The sequence below is a fragment of the Sorex araneus genome, chromosome X, assembly GCF_027595985.1.
Source record: "Sorex araneus isolate mSorAra2 chromosome X, mSorAra2.pri, whole genome shotgun sequence".
NCBI lineage: Eukaryota > Metazoa > Chordata > Mammalia > Eulipotyphla > Soricidae > Sorex > Sorex araneus.
Window position 1 is genome coordinate 116,940,459 of NC_073313.1, and position 22,370 is coordinate 116,962,828.

The 22,370-nt window shown below is 37.9% G+C and overlaps 1 protein-coding gene across 4 annotated transcripts in view; it reads right to left on the reverse strand.

Moving 5' to 3' along the window:
• KLHL13 (kelch like family member 13) overlaps window positions 1–22,370 on the reverse strand; it is a 262,857-nt gene that overhangs the window by 135,336 nt on the left and 105,151 nt on the right. For all 4 annotated transcript variants that reach the window (XM_055122452.1, XM_055122448.1, XM_055122451.1 and 1 more), the window contains one exon: window positions 15,773–15,849. In XM_055122452.1, coding sequence (XP_054978427.1) covers window positions 15,773–15,825 — 53 coding nt within the window. In that variant the 5' untranslated portion in view covers window positions 15,826–15,849. The remainder of the gene's footprint in view (window positions 1–15,772; window positions 15,850–22,370) is intronic.

Below are 22,370 nucleotides of genomic sequence, written 5' to 3' on the forward strand. Positions count from 1 at the left end.
TTGCAGCACTGTTCACAATAGCCAGAATCTGGAAACAACCTGAGTGCCTGAGAACAGGCAACTGGTTAAAGAAAAAAGGGGACGTCTACACAACGGAATACTATACAGCTGTTAGGGAAAAAATGAAGTAGTAAAATTCACTTATAAATAAATGGACATGGAAAGTATCATGCTGAGTGAGATAAGTCAGAAGGAGGACAGACATAAGAATGACAGCACTCATTTATGGGATACACCCCCCCCCCCCACACACACACCATAATATGAGACTAACACCCAAGGACGATAGGAACAAGGGCCAGGACAAATTGTCCACAGTTGGTAGCCTACCTCAAGGACTGGGGAAGAGGGCTGTTGGGATAGAGAAGGGACCCACTATGACAATGATGATTGAATGGGATCGCTCTGGATGGGAGATGTTGTGATGAAAGTGCATAAAGAACCAAATATGATGGCCTCTCAGTATGTGTATTGCAAAGCATAATGCCCCAAAGCAGAGAGAGACAGAGACAGAAAGAGAGAAGAAAAGTTCCTGCCATAGAGGCAGGTCTGAGTAGGGTGGCAGGAGAGATATAGGGGACATTGGTGGTGGGAAATTAGTGGAAGGATGGGTTTGGGACGTTGCATGACTGAAACCCAATCACGAAAGCTTTGTAACTGTGTCTTATGGTGATTCAATAAGAAAAATACATTTTAAAACGTTTAACCAAGATTATAATTTAAATACTTTGCCATCTAATAAAGGTATTAAGTTAGAATAAAATTGGCAAAGAGAATTTTCCTATATAAAATTTTATTAGTTATTCAGATTTTATATTAAATCTAAGCTAAAATTGCTTTTTTGTTTCTTATCAAGAATACACTTGTTTTTTTGCGGGGTAGTGATTCATTTATTCACACACAGCAGTGCTTGGGGGCTACTTCTGATCTGTGCTTGAGGGTTATCACTCCTGGTGGTACTTCGGGGACCATATGTGGTGCGAAAAACCTAATGGAGTACAATGTATGCAAAGGAAGCTTCTTAATGTCAGTACTATCTCTTTAGTCCTCAAAATGCACTTGCAATGTGAGGGCTAAAGCAAAATATCTTAATATAGGAAGATAAAGAATGATTGGGAAAGATTAAAATATCATTAAAGATTTTAAAAACTGATAAACTGAACTCCACAAAAACACAAATTTTTGCTCATTGAAAGACAAAAATATTTGTACAAGTCACAGACTAGAAGAAAATATTCACAAATATTACATATATCTAAATAGTCATAACTTTCTGGGAGGTCACACGCAGCAATGCTCAGGGGTTACTTGGCTCTGCTCTCAGGAATTACTCCTGGCAGTGCTCGGGGAACCATATGGGATGCCGGGGATCAAATCCCAGTTGGCTGCATGCAAGGCATATGCCCTTACCCATTACACTATTGCTCCAACCCCATAATTTCTTTTAAAAAACTACTAAGAGAAATTTACCCAATTTTAAAAATAAACAACAATCTTGAGAAGGTATTTCCAGGAGCTATCCAGATAGCTACTCAAAAAACATACAATATTATACAATATTTGAGACAAACAAAAAGTGGGAACTACAATGATAAATTACTTAACACTTGAGGAACCACTAACATTAAAGCAACAACCAATACCAAGACTTAGTTAGGATTCTTTCTTATTACGGGTCAGAGCTGAAAATGGTACACTCAATTAGGAAAGCACTATGAAGTTTTAGCTAATGCTAAACATACACAGTAAGTCCTCAATATCCATTAAAGACTAGAAATTGTGACTTTAATGGAAATAACATATAGTGAAATCATGTCCTTCAATATGGTCTGGTATTGTTTTTCTCTTTAACATTATAAGAAAAGATTGCTATTCAAGGACTTGCTGTGTTTAAATGTATGTAATATGTATTATATATATATATTCACACACATATAAACATTCCCATATTATGATCCACAATTCCAGTTCAGGGTATGTATCTGAAGAACATAAAAAGAAATGTCCTGGGATTTCTCAGTGGTCGAAAACGTGATTTGCAGGTGGGAGGCAGTGAGTTCCAATTCCTGGCACCCCACATACTGAGTGTGATCTAGGTGGCACTGCCATTTGGGATTCCTGGCACTACAAATCAAGCATAAAGCCCCTGGAGAGCACTACAACCAAATATGTGAACACCAGAACTAAATGTGTGTGACCTTTGGTCATCATACTGCCATCATACTATCATACCAGAATAACAACAGAAGGAAAGAGGGAAAAAATACCTATGAACACCAATAAAAGAGAAAAAAGATTAGTTTTTCTGAGCATCCTCCACAATGTTTTTCTTTGAGGTGGGCCAATCTGCAACCAAGTCAACATTATACAAGGGTTCTTTTTTCTTCACACCCTTGTTCAAGTATGTTTGGTATTTCCTATATGAAAACACTTGCAGAAATGAGGTCTCCAGGATCTTATTACAGTTTTTATTTGCATTTCCCTAATAATAAATTAAACATTTAAGTTAAACATTTTTCACAGGCCTGCTGATTATCTGTATGTATGTCTTTTTAAACTGAGGTGTAATGATTTACAATTGTAGCAATGTTTCAGACTTAAGTTACTATTCTGCACACCCATTGCTAGAGTGTCAATTTCCTTCTGTCACTGCCTTGGTCTCAACTTGTACACTCCCTGGCTCTCTTAGCCAACTCAGGTCTGTTGGCAGATCTTCTGGATTGGTTCTCATTGGTTACTGTCTGTTCCCTTATTTTGTATCTTTATATTTCATGTATGAAAGAGACCATCTAGTACTTTTCCTTTGCTCTCTGAATCACTTTACTTAGTATAACACTCTTCACTTTTCATCCAAGTTCCAGCAAACTGCAAGATTTTATCTTCTACACTTGAGTAGTATTCTACTACATATGTTATATATCATTACATATATATATGTATATACACACACATATATCACAATCCCAGTTATTTTATCCGCTCATTTTTTTGTTGGCTATTTGGTTATCTTCAGAACTTGCCTATTGTAAGCAGCACTGCAATGAACATAAAGAGTACCCGTATCTTTTCAAATCAATTTGGTTTTTTTTTTGTCTTCTTTTTTTTTGGGGACAGATGTCCAGGAGTGAGATTTTGGGTCTTACTGTAGATCTATTTTAATTTTATTTTTTTCAGGAGTCCCCATGCTGTTTTCCGTAGAAGCTGAGTCAGATGACAGTACTACCAACAGAAAATGAGGATTCTGTTTCACCAAATACCTTCTAACACTGGTTGTTTCTAAATTTTTAGAAATAGACAATTCTCATTGCTATGAAATGATATCTCACATATATTTTATTTATATTTCCCTGATAATCAGTAAAATCCTTTTATATGCTTGTTGGCTATCTGTATGATTCTTTGATAAAATTTTGCTTAGTTCTTCTGCACAGTTTTGGATGGGGTTGTTTGTTCATTTGTTCTTGAGTTTTGTGAGTGCCTTATATATCTTTAATATTAGCCAACTGTAAGATATTGGCAGGTGAATATTTTCACCTATTCGGTAGGGGGTGATTTTTAAAAAAAAATTTAGACATTGTTTTGCAGTACAGTAACTTATTAATTTGGTATTCTTTTTAATTTTCTGTTTTGGTTTTTGTGTCACACCCTGCAATGTTTAGGGGATAATGCTGGAGCCATACCTGTAGACCATGTGGTGCTATAAATCTAACTTGGGGATTCTATATAAAAAGCATGTTATCCAGGCCTTTGAGTCATCTCCCAGACTCTGTTTTTGTTTCCTCAACAATGGAATCAAATAATTGAAAACATCTCTAAGTTAACGTCATGGAGTGTTCTACCTATATATTTTCCTTGATGTACTTTATGGATTTGGTTATAACATCATGGTCTTTAATCTAGTTTAAATTAATTTAGTTAACTTTTGTGTGGGCCTGGTGAAGAGTACAGGAGATAAGATGAGATGACTACATTGCAGGTAGCCAAATATGAATCAAATCCCTGGCACCATGTATTGTCCCTTGAGCACTGCCATGAGCACAAAGCTAGGAAAAGTCTCTGGGTGTGACCCACCCCCCAAGTAATTAATTTTTGTTTGTGATGTGACATAGGAATCCAATTTTTTTTCACATGTAGCTAATTAGTTTAATCATTACCATTTGTTAGACATTTTCTTGCTCCACTTAATGGACCTAGTTATTTTTTGTTGTTAATTATAAGCCACACATCTGACAATTTACTTTTGGCTCTCAGTTTTATTCCCAGTTTTATTAGTCTGACAATCTTCCTTTATTCAATTACCATATAGGTGTTATTGCTATAGCTTTGTGATGTAGTTTTTTAACTCAGGAATGCAATGACTCCCATTTTTTTTGGTTTACTCACAATTACCTTGGCTATTCAGAGAGTTTTATAGTTCCATTTAAACTTTAGCAATATTTGCTATATGTTGTTTATTGAAGGCATAAGAGTTTTGATGTTGATTTCATTAAATATGCTTGGGGTAGAAAGATCATTTTATTTTGGTTTGCTAAAATTTTGTTAAAATTTTGTTACACAGTGTTCTTCAAGAGTGTTTGTAAATTTATATTTTATATTTTAAATATAAATCTATAAGTATAAATTTATATATATTTCAAATATAAATTTGTAATTTTATATTTTAGTGATGGTCTTTGCTTTTGATATCAGGGTAATATTCAGTAGTGAACCTCTCTGGACATGGTTTTTGTTTTATTGAGGGAAGAAACTTTATTTATTTTTATTTATTTTTTTGATTTTTGGGTCACACCCGGCAATGCACAGGGGTTACTCCTGGCTCTGCACTCAGGAACCACCCCTGGCCGTGCTCAGGGGACCATATGGGATGCTGGGAATCGAACCCGGGTCGGCCACGTGCAAGGCAAACGCCCTACCCGCTGTGCTATCGCTCCAGCCCTGGAAGAAACTTTTGATCATTGTTTTGCTTTCCATACTAATAACTGGTCTTTTCAGGATTTCTATTTGTCCTTATTCATTGTTGGGAGGTTGTATGAGTCTAATTTATGAATCTCTTCTAAATTCTCCAACTTAAGTGTCATAAAGTTATTCATAGTAATTTACAATCATCTTTTGTATTTCTGTGGCATTTGTTGTAACTTCTCCGTTTGTTTCAGTTTCAGTTTAGTAGAATTCTCTCTCACCCCATGGTTACTAGGGTTTGGTACTTGGTTGCTCTCTAGTGGTACTTGGGGAACCCTGAGGTCCCAGTGCTTGAACATAGGCGACCTACATTCAAAGTATGTTCTCCAGCCCATTGAGACATCTTTCTGAACTCAGAGTTTTTTTTTCTTTGTCAAGGTTTCTCAATCTTGTTAATTCAGTCTAAAAAACAGCTCTTGGTTTCATTGATATTGTATTTTTCCCTTTTTTTCCTCCTAATTTTTATTTGGCATCATGATATAGAACACTGTAAACAATAAAGTTTAAGGCATACAATGCTCCAACACCACATCCTCTACCTTAGTTTCAGCATCCTTCGGTCAATGACTCAAAATCATCTCCCACCACTCCCTATCCTATATTTTTTGTTTTGTTTTTGCATTCTAATTTTCTTTTTTTTCTTCATTATGTTTACTTTGGGTTTCCCTTTTCTTTCTCTAGTTTCTTTGTGAACTGAGATTCATTATCTGAGTGTTTCTTGTTTCCTGATGATTGCCTATATTGTTATGAACTTCCACCTTCTTGGCATAATGTTTGCTGTGACTCATATGCTCTGATAGTGTGCTTCCAAATTTTCTGTTGATATAAAAAATCTTTCTGTTTCTTATTTAAATTCATATTTGAATAACTGGTTATTCAGTAGCATGTTGTTAAATTTACAAGTGTTAGGAGTTTTCACCACTTGCTGTTTATGGTTTACTTCCACCTTCAAGGTATTGTGCTTTAAGAATATAGTTGATATAGTTCCTGTTTTCTTGGTCTGTGGAGACTTGTTTTGTGTCCCAGCATGTGGGCTATCCTAGAGAATGCTCCATGTGCACTGGAGAAGATTGCATACTCAAGTTTTGGACGGTGAAGAGTCTTATACCTGTCTTGTTTTTGGGTTTGGTTTTTGGTCGCTCAGGGCTCACTCCTGGTGATGCTCAGAGGACTAGATTGGCCACGTGCTAGGCAAACACCCTACCTGTTGTACTATCTCACTGCCCCTCTCCCCAACAAGTCTACTAAACCCACTACCTGCATTTGTTATTTCAAGGCTACTATTTACTTATTATTATTTTTAAAATTTATTTTAATTTTATAAAGTTCTTCACAATATTTTATTATATTTAATATTCAAACATCAATCCCACCACCATTACACCTTCCTACCACCATATTTCTATTCCAAACCCCAAACTTTGCCCCCAAAGCAGAACCAAAAAAATTTATTTTGTATTGCTTGTTATGAATAATCCTCTAAAAATGATCCAAGAAAGTTTTCTTAGAGGAAAATGTGTGAAGACTGTTGTATTTAACCCAGGAGCCATTAATCCCTTCTATAAGAGATTAGTAACATGTTGTTAAAGGTTGAGCCTTTTGGACATATAAATATACATATACTTATATATATAAATATATTTCTCCCTAAGATTGGTTGCCTTCTACTTTAAACTCAATCAAATGTGGTGTGCTACTCTTGGTATATTGGTGATATAAAGTATGAGATGTCCAGGAATAGATTCACTCATGGATGAACATCCAAGCGTGTGGAGAGCGGCCGTGAGCATGGCAGCAGGTGACTTCTGGAAGTTTTTGGTTTCCTGGGCTGGCTCCATTGGGGCAGGGAGGGAACCTCACTCACCCCCTTCCAGGTTGCCCCGAATGAAAGAGCCTGGCACAGGGTATGGCAGCCTGTATTATTCTTTGCTCTTTTCTGAGAGATTTATTATTGAATCCACTTACTATTTTTTTCCTGGCTTATATATCCAATGATGAGAGGAGTACATTAAAATATTATACTACTATGTATAGTTTCTTATGGCTCGCTTCAGCTCTCTTAGAAAGTACTTTATATATTATGATCTTGTTAGTTTGATACACATGTAATGTGAACAAGTATTAGATCTTTGTGGTGTATAAATTCCCTCATCAACACATAATGACCATCTGTGTTTCTTATTATCTTCTTTAGTTTGAAATCTATTTTATCTAAGTATGGTTGTCCCAGTCTATTTCAGATTACTGCTAGGTTGTTAGATTGTTTGACAGTCTTTCATCTATCTTGTATATATCATGACAGTTCAAGTGAGACTCTTTCAAGCAAAAAAAGGGTTATTTTTCTAATCCATCCAGTCACTCTGTAAATTCTGATTGGCAAATTCAGGCATTGGTGTAAAGTAAATTATTGAAATAAAAAGTATTACTATATTTTAATTGTTAATAAAAATTTAGGGGTTTGGTGACAACTGTCTGTACTTAGGTTTTATTCCTGGATCCTGATGGGGTTCAGGGGACCAGATTTGATACTAGATATAGAACCTGGGTCAGCTGTATGCAAGTTTAAGTGCCTTATCTGTTGGCCCACTATCATATTTTATATAGATTCTCTATGCTTGCAAAGTTAGTAGTGGTTTCATTGATCTTCTTTAATGTTCCCCCCTTATACCTTAATATTTGCTTTTAAATCTGACTCAGCTATACAAGCTCATTTGCCAGCCTTGCTTTAGAGACCCATGAATAAATCTCGAAAGAGATCAAAAGCCACAGTCAATATTGGACCCTCATAAGGCTGAACAGACCAGGGTAAATCGGAGGGGTGCTGGTCAGCCTGGTGTCTGCCACAGAGGCAAGCTGGAGATGAGGGATGTTAGGGGACGGTGGGAGAGAAAAAGGGGAACATTGGTGGTGGGAAAAGTACACTGGTGGATGGAAGGTTGTTGGACCATTTTATTACTGAAACCCAATCATTAACAGCTTTGTAACTGTCATCTTATGGATATTCAATTTAAAAACACCATTCACGCCCTTCTGGCACGGCTGCCACGCGGGCATGATAGAAGAGCCCAAAAGAGCGCCCTTGGACTCCAGCAGCCCACTGAAATACTTCCAGAATGTGAACTGAGACCTTACGCCGGGCTGCGACAGTGGGAGCCGGGTATTCCTCTATCTTTTTAACCTCTCTCTCTCAACCCCTTCCTCCTGAGCACAGCACAGCTTCCACCGCTTTTTGAGCACAAAATGGAGACGCCAAGCCAGCTCTCTCTAGGTTTTTCCATATTATGAGCACCATGAAAGGGTAATAGTTTGCAGTGATGTAATTACTGGCTGTACTTTCCCTGGACGTTATACAGAAACCCAAAACCGCGCAGCCGCTGCTGCAGCCACACGACCTAATGTCATCTAATCATCAGCAATACGAAATGGTTTCTTTTTAACGGGTCGGACTTTGGGGGGAAATCCTAACAAGAATAGTAAGTCTTTTGCTGAAATATTGAAGGCAATCAAAGTGGTAGCCATCTTTCTAGACTGAACTAAGCCATATCCCCACGCCGGCTGAGGAGAAGAAATATCCTTTCTCGGGAAGAAACGCGGCGTGGTGTTAACCATAGTATGATGTCCATTAAGCAGACACAGACCTGGTGGTCTGGGAATGAGATATAAGGGAAAAAATTATTATGTACATGGAACAGCGGGACGCTGGTGGAATCTCAAGCCAGGGCTGATACCAGTGCACTACTTTTGGTTCCAGAAACTGCTTGCAGACATTCTACTAGACTATCAACTAAGCCATAGCCCCACGCCGGCTGATGACGGGAAATAACCATCTTTTTCGGGTTTTTTTCCCCTTTGTCAGGCAGCGTGGCGATTACCAAACAGGCATGAACTCGGTGGCGCGGGACGAGGGGGGAAAAAAAGAAAAGTTATGTAACAAACAGCGGGACTTAATATCTCTACATTCTCAGCAATGGAGAACTATCAAATGCTTCTTTGGCAGTAGGACTGTCTTTTTCTTTTTTGGGGGAAACCCCAGCAACAATAGTGAGTTATGTGTTGAAACATGGAATGTAATCAAGATAAAGCGTAAACAAAGTGAAACTTATCACTTACAAGGGCGGGGACTGGAGGGGCAGGAGGGGGCAAGAGGTATACTGGGGGGGGTTGGTGATGGAATATGGGCACTGGTGAAGGGAAGGGTATTTGAGTATTGTATAATTGACATAATCCTGAGAACTATGTAACCTTCCACATGGTGATTCAATAAAATTAAAAAAAAATACCACTTATATGTATGTTTTTGTGATGCTCTTGCTGCTCTCATGATTTTTTTATCTTTCACTTTTGCCATTTTAATGACAATGTGTCTTGTTGTTTTCTGGGTTTATTTCAATTGTAGCTCTAAGCTTCTGGGATCTGAGTACAAAACTACATCGGCAGATTGGGTAAGTTCTTGGCTATAATGTATTCAACAAATAACTTCATAATTATCTTTTTCCTTCTGAATTCTTATCATGTGAATACTATTACTATTGATGCTGTTTCATTGACCTCTTATGTTTTCTCCATTTTAATTAATTTTTATTTATTATATTCTCATTTAATGATTTCATATACCTTATCTTCAAACAAACTGATTTTCTGTCAGGGTTTCCCTTTCTGTTGTTCTGCTTTTTGAGTTGACCTGCTATGTTCTTCAACTCATGGTTTTTTTTTTTTCTTTTTGGGTCACACCCAGCGATGCTCAGGGGTTACTCCTGGCTTTGCACTCAGGAATTGCTCCTGGCAGTGCTTGGGGGACCATATGGGATGCCGGGGGGGATCGAACCCGGGTCGGCCGTGTGCAAGGCAAACGCCCTATCCGCTGTGCTATCGCTCCGGCCCCGCAACTCATGGTTTCTGACTAAAGTTTTCTATATGACTGAAGTTTCTCTTGCAGTTTTCATTGCTTTGCTTTCTTCAGTTCAGTTAATATCAATATTGTTTAAAATTTGAAGCTTTCATCATGAATTTTATAGAACTCTTGTGTGCTTGAAGTCAGTCCCAGGCTTTTGTCTTTGTCCATTAATTTAGGTGAATTCCTCTACTTCTTCATTGTATCTGGTGCACTGTGAGAGCATGAGGCAAGGGTCTGGTTTTGTGCAAGCTTTGTTAGCAGTCTTAGAGTTCACACTAATTCCAACCAGAGAGTGTCGTGCTGATTGTGCATTGCTCTGTATAATGCTCTGATTGCACATTGCTCTGTGCTGGGAACTTGCAGTCACAAGCTTACCCAGTCACTGACAGCTATATCAGTGTTGCTCTTAATATATGCAGTTGCTAGTACCTGGCAGTAGATGTGGATTTGATGTCACACATCACACAAGTTTTGAAGTGGTGAATTGGGAGAATTCTCAGTAACAACCAGCTTTCTTTGTTTCCAAAGAAAGTCTCTTTCTGACTCCAGGTTATTGCTTACAGTGTTGAGTGCAAGGGGCAGAGGTTGTTTTGGTTTCATCTGGGATGGGAAATATTGATCAACTCACTAACTGCTCTTCCATCAGCTTAAAATGACAGAACTTGTCTATAGAATATTCCCCATACAAGCAGGATCAAAGATCTATGACCAGTTTGCAGGGGTCACCAGGGGTTATATTGCACATAACCGTTGGCCCTGAACAACTTGCCTGGCTTAATTACTTTTTGTTTGTTTAGGCCAGACACGGATGTACTCCAGGATTACTCCTAGCTTTGCACTCGGGGAATCACTCTGACACTTTTGTGGTGCTGGAGATCAAACCCAGGTTGGGTGTGCAAAGCAAGCACCTCAGTCACTGCTCTATCTATCCAGCTCAAGCCTATTTCTTGCTTCCTAATAAAGTTTTTGAAGTAGAGTTTTAGAGGTGGGGGGCTCAAGTTTTCAGCTTGCTATTTCCTTTTCTTCAGGGCAAAGTTCTGTCTTAGCAGTTATTTTTTTGCCCTCCTCTCCCTGAGATTGCATTCCTTATCTGCTGTCCACTGATCTGCTCCTCCTCCTCCCACAATGGAGAATATCTTGGAAATGGTAATTGGGTTTTACTGAGAACTTCTCTGTAGGGTCCCATGCAGAATTCTGTGTGAGCTTTTATTTTAGGGTCCCAAGTACACTCAGAAATCACTCCCTTCCCTCTATGTGTTCTTCGGACATGTGTCTATTAGGATTTTCTCCTATCTTTCTCTGTCTCTTTTTTCTTGGTGTTGTGTGTATGTGTGTGGGGAGATTATTATTTTTATTTTTTGTGGTTGGATTGATGTATATATCTTGGATATTAGTACCTTCTTAGATATAAGAAGAGAAAACATTTTCTCTCAATATGATTTTGGTTTTGATAATAGTTTATTTTTATGTAGAAATTCTAAGATTGATACAGTCTCCACTGTTAACTTTTCCTTTTGCTTTTTTCTAGGTGTTATACTGGAGTACCAAAGCCATCTCTAAGACAAGTGTCATGAAGTGTGTGGGAACTATGATCACTTCTAAATATTTTATGGTTCTGGTCTTCTAAGTTTTTAATCTATTTTGATTAATTTTTGTACATGGTGTGAGATTGTGGTCTCATTTCATCTCCTTGCATGTGGCTATTCATATTTCCTAGTACCATTTTCTGGTGATGTAAATCCTTTGTATTCATAAGTTTCCCCTCCTTAGGTTGCGTTTTACATCTGGTAGTAGCTTTCCATTCCCATTTCTCTCTATTTTTTTCTCCACTTCCTCTATCAGAGCACTCTTTAGCTATGATTTTGTTCATAGTTCTAGTTCATAGTTTTAGGTTTCATAGTCAATCACATAACTCCCTGCACCACTTTTTTTTATTAGTTTATTTTTAATTAGAAAGTCATCGTGAGGGTACAGTTACAGATCCATACATCTTTGTGCTCATGTTTCCCCCCTACAAAGTTCGATAACCCATCCCTTCACCAGTGCCCATTCTCCACCACCAGTAAACCCAACATCCCTCCCCCACCTCCCCAGTCCCATCTCCCCCCACCCCACCCTGCCACTATGGCAGGGTATTCCCTTTTGTTCTCTCTCTCTGATTAGGTGTTGTGGTTTGCAATAAATGTGTTGAGTGGCCAGTGTGTTCAGTCTCTAGTCTGTATTCGGCCCACATCACCCTTCCCCCACATGACCTCCGACCACATTTTACTTGGTGGTCCCTTCCCTGAGTTACCCAGAATGAGAGACCAGCCTCCAAGCCATGGAGACAATCTCCTGGTACTTATTTCTACTATTCTTGGGCGTTAGTCTTATAGTCTATTATTCTATATTCCACAGATGAGTGCAATCTTTCTATGTCTGTCTCTCTCTTTCTGACTCATTTCACTTAGCATGATACTTTCCATGTTGATCCACTTATATGCAAACGTCATGGCCTCATTTTTTCTAACAGCTGCATAGTATTCCATTGTATAGATGTACCAGAGTTTCTTCAACCAGTCATCTGTTCTAGGGCACTCGGGTTTTTTCCAGATTCTGGCTATTGTAAACAGTGCTGCGGTGAACATATAAGTGCATATGTCACTTCGACTATACTTTTTGGCTTTTCTGGGATATATTCCCAGCAGTGGTATTGCTGGGTCAAATGGGAGCTCAACCTCTAGTTTTTTGAGACTCGTCCATATTGTTTTCCAAAAAGGCTGAACTAGCCGGCATTCCCACCAGCAGTGTAGAAGGGCCCCTTTCTCCCCACATCCTCTCTAACAGCGGTTGCTTTTGTTCTTTTGGATGTGTGCTAGTCTCTGTGGTGTGAGGTGGTATCTTGTGGTTGTTTTGATCTGCATCTCTCTGACAATTCAGTGATGTAGAGCACTTTTTCATGTGCCTTTTGGCCATTCATATCTCTTCCTTGGGAAAGTTTCTGTTCATTTCTTCGCCCCATTTTTTGATGGGGTTGGATGTTTTCTTCTTGTAGAGTTCAACCAGTGCTTTATATACCATTGATATTAACCCCTTATCTGATGGGTATTGTGTAATTATCCTTTCCTATTCTGTAGATAGTCTTTGTATTCTGGTCACTGTATCTTTTGTGGTCCCTGCACCACTTTTTAAAGAGATTTCCTTTCTTCATAGTATGGCCATGGTTCTCTTGTCATGAATTATTTGTCCATATATATGTGGATTTCTTTCTGTACTCTCATTTCTTTCCCCTTAAACTGTGACTATTTTTATTTCTATGCAATTTTGCATCCGTTTTTTTTTGCATCACACCCGGCGATGCTCAGGAGTTACTCTTGATTCTACACTCAGGAATTACTCCTGGCAGTGCTCAGGGGACCATATGGGATGCTGGGATTCGAACCCGGGTCGGCCGCGTGCAAGGCAAACGCCCTACCCGCTGTGCTACTGCTCCAGCCCCATTCTATGCAATTTTGAATGCAAGTCCATTTTGAGCAAAATATGCCATGCAAAAAATATGAGCAAGACTCAATTTACATACAGCATATGACTCAATTTACATGAATTTCTAGAACAAGCTTAACTAAGCCAGGATAAGAAAATCAGAATAGTAGCTACCTTTAGGAGAAATAAAGGGGCAACAGATTGAAAAGGATCATAATAGAATCCTTTAGAGGAATGTAATTATTTTAAATCTTGATCTGGGTTGTTGTTACCAAGATTTATGCAATTGTAAAAAAGGTATGATGATACAGAAGGCTATTAGGGACAGGGGTGATGGGATGTTGGCATTTTGGTGGTAGGTGTAGGCAGTAGCATTGCATGCTTAACAGAAATATCAATACTACTGTAAATCATACTCCAATATAAAACTAAAGCTAAAATTATCATATGTATATTAGGTACTTGCATATTTATTGTATGTAACAATTAACTAGAATTAACTGATCTATAGAAAGAAGCAACTTCCTGCCTAAGCCAGCTTTGAGTCATACAACAAAATGCTTCCCCCAAAACTGATAAGAATAACTCTTTCTCTATGTAACATTATCTCAATAAAAATAATGGAATCAAACAAATAAAAAAATTATACCTTGGTTATCAGCTTGACTTAAGTAAATACTGCCTTCCTATTATTTCCTCTTCCAAAAGTGTGAGATAAACACTTTTGTTCATCAGTGCTCCAACACTGCATACTCAACATACCATTATGACCTCAATGCCACCCACACCTACACTTCTCTTCCCTTTTCACCTAACATGATCACACATTTTTCCTGCTATCATTTTCTTGCCTCGATGTTTCTGAGCAAGTTAACCTTCTAATCTGTTGCATAGATAATTACACACATCCTAACAAACAGAACCCTACAAGTAATGTTTGCTTAATGATATTAACATGCCAAATTCCTAGTATAATATCTGTAATTAAAATGACTTCTTCATCCTATACTCTCTTTATATCTTTATTTTATTTTATTTTACTTTATTGTTCTTTTAGGTCACACCAGGTGGTGTTCAGGAGTCACTCCTGGGTTTTCACTCAGTAATTCTTTCTGGTAGTGTTGGGGGATCATCTGAAATGCCGGGGATTGAACCTCGGTCAGCAGCATGCAAGGCTAACACCTTACCCACTCAACTATTGTTCCTTAATCTTTTTTAAAAGACACATATTTTAAAGTACATCAGAACTGAGAAATTGAAAAGTTACAATTTCAACAGAACTTAAATCCTACATTTTCATTTAAACACTGGCACACCTATGCTGCTTATTTTTGCTCTCCTCTTTCTTGCTCTCTCTCACTCTCTCTCTCTGTCATCACCACAACTACAACCTCAGATACTTATGCAATCATTAACACATCTCTGTAACATACATACCATTATAATATTTTCCGGATGAGGAAGGGACAGAGCAAAGAAACTTTTCCTAAAATATGCCACTAGAATGTGTCAGAGTAATGATATAGATAAAACCAGTATATTGATTTTAATACTTTATCCAAATCTTACCACCCACTCGAGCAAATTGAAGATCAATGGGATGACAAGTGATAACAAGTGATCCAAATCTTACAACAAACTACAAAATGGAACAAAGGGATATTCTTTCCTACTTATAAAGCTTCTGTTTTTTTAATATAAATTTCATTGTTCTATATTGTCAGAGGAAGATTTTATTACTCATAGTAACTACCAGAAAGAGTTGTAACTGATTTTTAAATAATATAAATGCCCACAAAAAAGCCTTTCAATAGGGACAGTAGTGAAGGATCTTGGCCACATTGGTGGTAGTGAAGATGCAGAGGCTTTGTACAAGAAAACCATAAATGTCAATACTTTATAGCCATGTTACCTAAATTATAATAAACTGAATACATAAAAATACTTGTCAAGACATGTATTCTATTTTTTAATTGTTTTTTGCCACATCTGACAGTGCTCCTAGATTATTCCTGGCTCTTTGATCAGTGATCAGTCCCAGGATCAAACATGGGAAGGCTTCATGGAAGGCAAGTGCCCTACCCACTGTACTATTGCTCTGGCTCTAATACATGCACTCCTAAGCAATGAATATTTATATTCATTGACATGCTTTAAAACTAAAATGAAGTCAACAACTCCACCAAATGCAAGATACCAATCATGTCATAATATTCATTTTTCATGGCCAATAAAATGCTCTTTATTCCATCTGTTAGTCATTCTTTTATTCATTCTTACATAGAATACTTATTAGTTTGTGCCAAGTTTCCAGCAAATAGTGAGCACCAAATTGTCACTGTCACTGTCACTGTCACTGTCATCCCGTTGCTCACTGATTTGCTTGAGCAGGCACCAATAGTTAGTAGGAGATATTTTATAGAGTATTTAATAGGAAAATTGTTTCCATAAATATACCGGTTACGAAATATTGCAGCAACAACTGATTCCCCTCTATGCAAATGATCCATCAGCTCTGGAAGTTGGATAATGATCTGTAATGGGGAAAAAGAAAGCAACATTTACTAACAAAATCAACACTATAAACATCAAATTATACTACCTTTATAATATTTTATACATAATGTGATAGACAAACTTTAACTCCATGTACTAAGGTCCATGTATCCTAGAAAAATTAAGAAATCAAATCCATAATCATCAAGATACCTACAAAATTCTATATAGTATCAAAATAGTATTGACTAAATTTTATCTAAAATCATTAGTTATTATTATTATTTAAAACAAGTATAAATGAAGTTGTATTAACTTGAGAGAAGAACAAAGGCTGTATTAGAGAAGTTAGTGGCTGAGAATGTGATTCAGTGGTAGATACAGTGGTAGAAAATATGCCTCATATGTTGGAGGGTTTGATCCCCAGCAGATAGACAGATTGAATGAGCAAGCAAGTGAGCAAACAGGAGAGAGACATATTAAAAATAAAGAGTTAAGTCAAATAAATACCTAGTTCATAGGGAAAGAACACTAATTCTCATGTTGCCATGGGTACTTGGGGCCTGAGAAATTCTAAGAAATCAGCGTCCACAATTTTAAAAGTGGTAGGGCAAAATAAGGGATAGCTATAGTATTTGAAACATTAACAGACATCATAAGTGGTGGGGTATTATTATTAGCTTGGGGGTTACACCCAGTAGTGCTCAGGGTTTACTCCTGGTTTTGTATCCAGATCAGGATACACTCCTGGTGGCACTATGGGATCATATGAGTTGCTACGGATTGAACCCAGGTCAGTCCTGTGCAAGTAAGTCAAGGGGAACTACTATTTCTTCCTCCCTCCCTCCTTTTCTTTCCCTCTCTTTCTGTCTTTCTTGTTTTCTGGGCCATACCCAGACCACTCGAGAAAATCGATAATCAACAGGATGATGATGATGATGATGATGATGATGATGATGATGATGATGATGATGATGATGATGATGACCCAGGTATGCTCAGGGCTTACTCTTCTTTTAAAATTTATTTTTTAATTGAATCAATGTGTCACCATTGATTCAGTTGCAAAGCTTTCATGATTGAATTTCAGTCATACAATATTCCAACAGCCATCCTTCCACCAGTGTACACTTACCACCACAAATATGCCTGGTATCCTTTCTACTCCCAGCCTACCTCTCTGGCAGTTATTTTTCTTCTCTCCCTCTTGCTCTCTTGCTTGCTCACTTACTCACTCTTGCTCTCCTTTTGGAATATAGATACTAAGAGGCTATTATCTTTTGCAATACAGATACTAAGAGGCTATTATGTTTGGTTGTTTGTCCACTTTCAGTAAACATCTGTCATCCAGAGTGATATCAGGCTTATTTTTTAAAAATTTTTATCTATTTATGTATTTATTTATTGGTTTTTGGGTCACACCTGGCAACGCACAGGGGTCACTCCTAGCTCTGCACTTAGGTTTTACACCTGGCAGTGCTCAGGGGACGATATGGGATGCTGGGAGTCAAACCTGGGCCGGTGGTGTACAAGACAAATGCCTTACCCACTGTGCTATCGCTCCAGCCCCCGATATCAGGCTTATTTTTGGCTCTAACCTCAGGGATCACCCGAGTATAATTTCCTTGATCTGGTATGAATTTTTCATTTTTGTTGTTGCTATTTTTGTGGTGATAGGACAGGCAAGGTGATGGTAAACTAAGATATAACTAATACTGTATATGCTTTTTAGTAATCTCAGTACATGGTACTGCTGATAGAGTTATTTATTCTATTTATAATTTAATATAATATAATAAATATATAATATAATAAAATTATTCTATTTTTATTTCATATATATTAAAAAGTAAACATGTTTAATTTAGTGTCTATCAAAGGAAGAATGGGTTATAATATTATAAATACATTGTTTGATTGACCGAACTTCATCCAAACGTCATCAAGTGTATGTATAAGAATGGAAGGTTTGTAGTTTAACCTGATTGAGATCTCCATTATATATGCAGTTCATCAATGTCCAAAATATTAAACTATGCATGACCATATTCTACATACAATGGAAGAATTCAGCGATTTAAAAGCATGCAATTTTGCCTTTTGGCCCTGCTGCGGATCGAGCATGATGGAAGAGCCCAAAAGAGAGCCCTTGGACTCCAAGCAGCCCACTGAACTAATTCCGGCACGGGATCGGAGACCCCACAGCGGGCTGCGACAGTGGAAACCGGGCATTCCCCAATCCAATTCTTTTAACCTCTCTCTCAACCCCTTCCTCCCGAGCACAGTGCAGGGTCCACAGCTTTCTGAGCGCAAAATGGAGACGCCGAGCCAGCTGAAACAGGACGCGCGCGCGGGAGACCCCAGGGGGGTGGGGGGCGGTGACCCCCGCCCACCGCAGATAGATACTTAAACCCACCTGCCCCACGTGTGCGTTCCTTTTGGCCCTGCTGTGGATCGAGCATGATGGAAGAGCCCAAAAGAGCGCCCTTGGACTCCAAGCAGCCCACTGAACTAATTCCGGCACGGGATCGGAGACCCCACGGCGGGCTGTGACAGTGGAAACCGGGCATTCCCCAATTCTTTTAACCTCTCTCTCTCTCAACCCCTTCCTCCCGAGCACAGTGCAGGGTCCACGGCTTTCTGAGCGCAAAATGGAGACGCCGAGCCTCTCTCTAGGTTTCTCCATCTTATGAGCACCATAAAAGGGTAAAAGTTTGTAGTGATGTTATTTCTGGTTGTACTTTCCCTGGACTTTATACAGAAACCCAAAACCGCGCAGCCGCAGCAGCGGCCGCGTGACCTAATGTCATCTTAGCATCAGCAATATGTAATGGTTCCTTTTTAATGGGTCGGACTTTTGTGGGAGATCCTAACAAGAATAGTAAGTCTTTTGCTGAAATATTGAAGGCAATCAAAGTGGTAGCCATCTCTCTAGACTGAACTAAGCTATATCCCCACGCCGTCTGAGAAGAAATATCCTTCTTTCTCGGGAAGAAACGCGGCGTGGCGTCAACCATAGTGTGATGTCCATTAAGCAAACAGACCTGGTGGCCTGGGAATGGGATATAAGGGGAAAAATTATGTACATGGAACAGCGGGACGCTGGTGGAATCTCGAGCCGGAGCCGATACCAGCGCAATACCTTTGGTTCCAGAAACTGCTTGCAGACACTCTACTAGACTATCAACTAAGCCAGAGCCCCATGCCAGCTGATGACGGGAAATAACCATCCTTTTCGGTTTTTTTCCCTTTGTCAGACAGCGTGGCAATTACTAAACAGGCATGAACTCGGTGGCGTGGGGCAAGGGGGAAAAAGAAAAGTTCTGTAACAAACAGCGGGACTTAATATCTCTATATTCTTAGCAATGGAGAACTATCAAATGCTTCCTTGGCAGTAGGACTGTCTTTTTCTTTTTTGGGGGAAACCCCAGCAACAATAGTGAGTTGTGTGTTGAAACATGGAATGTAATCGAGATAAAGCGTAAATGAAGTGAAACTTGATCACTTACAAGGGTGGGGACTGGGGAGGTGGGAGGGGGCGGCAGGTATACTGGAGGGTTGGTGATGGAAGATGGGCACTGGTGAAGGGAAGGGTGTTTGAGTACTGTATTACTGACATAATCCTGAGAACTATGTAACCCTCCACATGGTGATTCAATAAAATTAAAAAAAATAAATAAAAGCATGCAATTTTGTCATTTACAAAATAGATGAACCTTGAGGGTTATATGCTAAGAAAAATAAGTCAAAGAGAAATACCATGATTTATTTTATATGTACAATCTAAAAAACCAAACAAATAAAACTCATAGATTCAGAGAACGAATTGACAGATTTGACTGGGGAAGAGCATGCTCATAATAATGGGTAAATGGGATCAAGACATACAAAATTCCAGTTATAAAATAAATAAGTCATGATGATATAATGTATAGCATGGACTATAGTCAATAACACTGTAACTACATATTAAGCATGGGAACTATAGTTAATAACATTGTAACTATATGTAATTTAATGTATATATTAATATACTATGATTGTACAACATGAATATTTTAATTATAGTAAAGTGTATAATAAACATGATTACAATGGTAAAAATTTCTGTCATGCATATTTTAGTACAATAAAGTATGTTTTATTTAAATGTTTCTTATTAGTAAAAAAAATTTGTTACATTGAGAAGATGAAAATGTACTTTAAATTGCTTATGTTTATTATAAAGCAAAGTGAAGACCTAGAATAATTTAGGTAGAGGAAAAAATGTGTTCCTTATTATTCCCTGCCATCTTCCTGACCCTTAGTTTACGGACAAAAACAAAAGAAGGCAGGAAAGAACGTACTATTTTTGGATCTTCATAACTCCAAAACGTAAACATTTATGTATATTTGCACAAGCATGCTTTTCTGCTTTTAATGAACTATTAAAATTTAAATATTAACTCTAATTCTAAGTAACAAAATTAAATAGCCTAAGCAAAATGTTAATATCTAAGCTTCTCAAAATCAGCTCACCTTTTCTAAGTATTTAATTAGCAAGATAACTTTAAGATACAGACAATTTTTAACTTTGTATAGCCTATACACATTTTAGAAATTGTGTCAAGAGAAAAACACACATGAGACTGCAATTAGGGACCTGGGATTGTGACATGGAATAATTTATGCTTTCTTTTCATCAATTGCATCTCAATTTTCCAATTAGGTATGCATATCTTGTTTTAATCCTGTTGTTTTACCAAGTCCCTAGGCTATACCTGGAGTCCTCTGCTCTTCCATTCAACATCGCCACATAACAAAATCTTTGATTTCCTGAAAATCAGAAAATGGGTGACTAAACATAAGAGTCTACCACGTATTGTAGTAAATTTAATGTATAGCCCCAACTTTCAATCTAATGACTTCTCTCTACCTTCTTTAGCCTAGGTGCTTCCAAGCAGTGAAATATTAATAGTTCTATAAGAATCATTAAATGGATTCTTTCTAAGATTTCATGTAGGATAAGATATTGAAGTCATTTTGTTCTCAGTTAAAAATTAAGCTCAATGCTAAATCTTTAATTGTTTTCACTCCAGTTTTTCCTATTTCTTTTGATTCTTTCTATTTCTTTACTGTCTTTTGTTGGGGTAAAATAAATAGGAACATGTGAAAAATCTGTATGGGATTTAATGATAACCTATTTAAAATGGCATGACCAAATATTTGCATTAGATAATAAACACTGCCTACAATGTGAGACTAAAGAGGGTTGGAGACTGAAAGTATAAAGAGCCAGTAATAAACTACATCCGTTGTCAAGGAATGAACTAAGGACATAGACAAAGGCTAGGGGGATAACCAAGAAGAACTGATATTTATGATGACAGACACATAATTGCCAGAAAATAGGCAAAAGGGGATAGGAAAACATCAAAGGCAGAATCTATTTAGACAACTGGAGCAAATGATGATGTTATCAAGTGAAACAAGGTATAAAAACCAATAAAAATATTAAAATTAAAGAAACAGATTGGTTGGTACAGATAAATTAACGTACCATAGAACACACTATATAGAATATAACTCATAGATAGAGATCCAGGTTGGGCTAAAAATAAAAATACAGGGCTAATTAGCCATTTTTAAAAAGTTGAAGTGATGAGATTGAAAATATGACTCAGTGTATTTACCATCAAAAGATTGAATGAATACTGTTCATTCCAAAAATACTCTTGCACAAGAAACAAATCAGCAAGCTAGAAAGGAAAACAAAAAACAGGTAAGAAACTAAGAGGTTTAGGAGACAAACATTAAGGAATAAGAAGGTTCAGAATAAAAAGTAGTTGGAGGAAAATTAAACACTTTCACAGCTGCCCAAGTTAAGTAAGATACTTAATCAAGTATAAAGATATCAAGTATATTCATTTGACAGCTGTTAAATCAAAGTGGCTTCTTAAATAGTAGTTTCAATATAGGTGAGGAGAAGTACTGCGTTACTGCAGAACTTTGAAAACAAATTGTTGGAGCTGGTGAGATAGCACAGCAAGTAGGAAATTTGCCTTACTTATGACCCACTGGGTTCTATCCTTAGCACTACTTATGGTTCCCTGAGCCCTGCCAGGAGTGATTCCTGACCACCTTTAGGTGTGCTCCCCTAACCAAAAAATCTGTAAAAAACCGAGGGACTGGATCTGGATGGCCAGCGGTCAAAGGAAGAGGACCCAGCTGGTTGCTGATTTGTTACTGTTTATTCAAGCTCCAGCCTCTCTCTGGATCTACTCCGCTCCCTCTCTAGTCTCTCCTTCCCCATGTCTCTCTCTCTGAACCCCTTTTTGCTCATGGTGCAATACATTGACAGTCACCAAAGGCACCAAAAGATCTTACAGGAAGAACATTGAGGCAACATTATTCTCTTGTATCTGCAGGCCAGTAATCTAGGCCTCCGGAAAAAAGAAGATATAAAACCAAAACTGAAGCCTTCCTTGGGCTGAAAAGCACTCTGATTTACATACCAAAGACTGGGCTGGGCTGCCACATGAAATCTACATTGTCAATTACAAACTAGGCAGCACCTGAA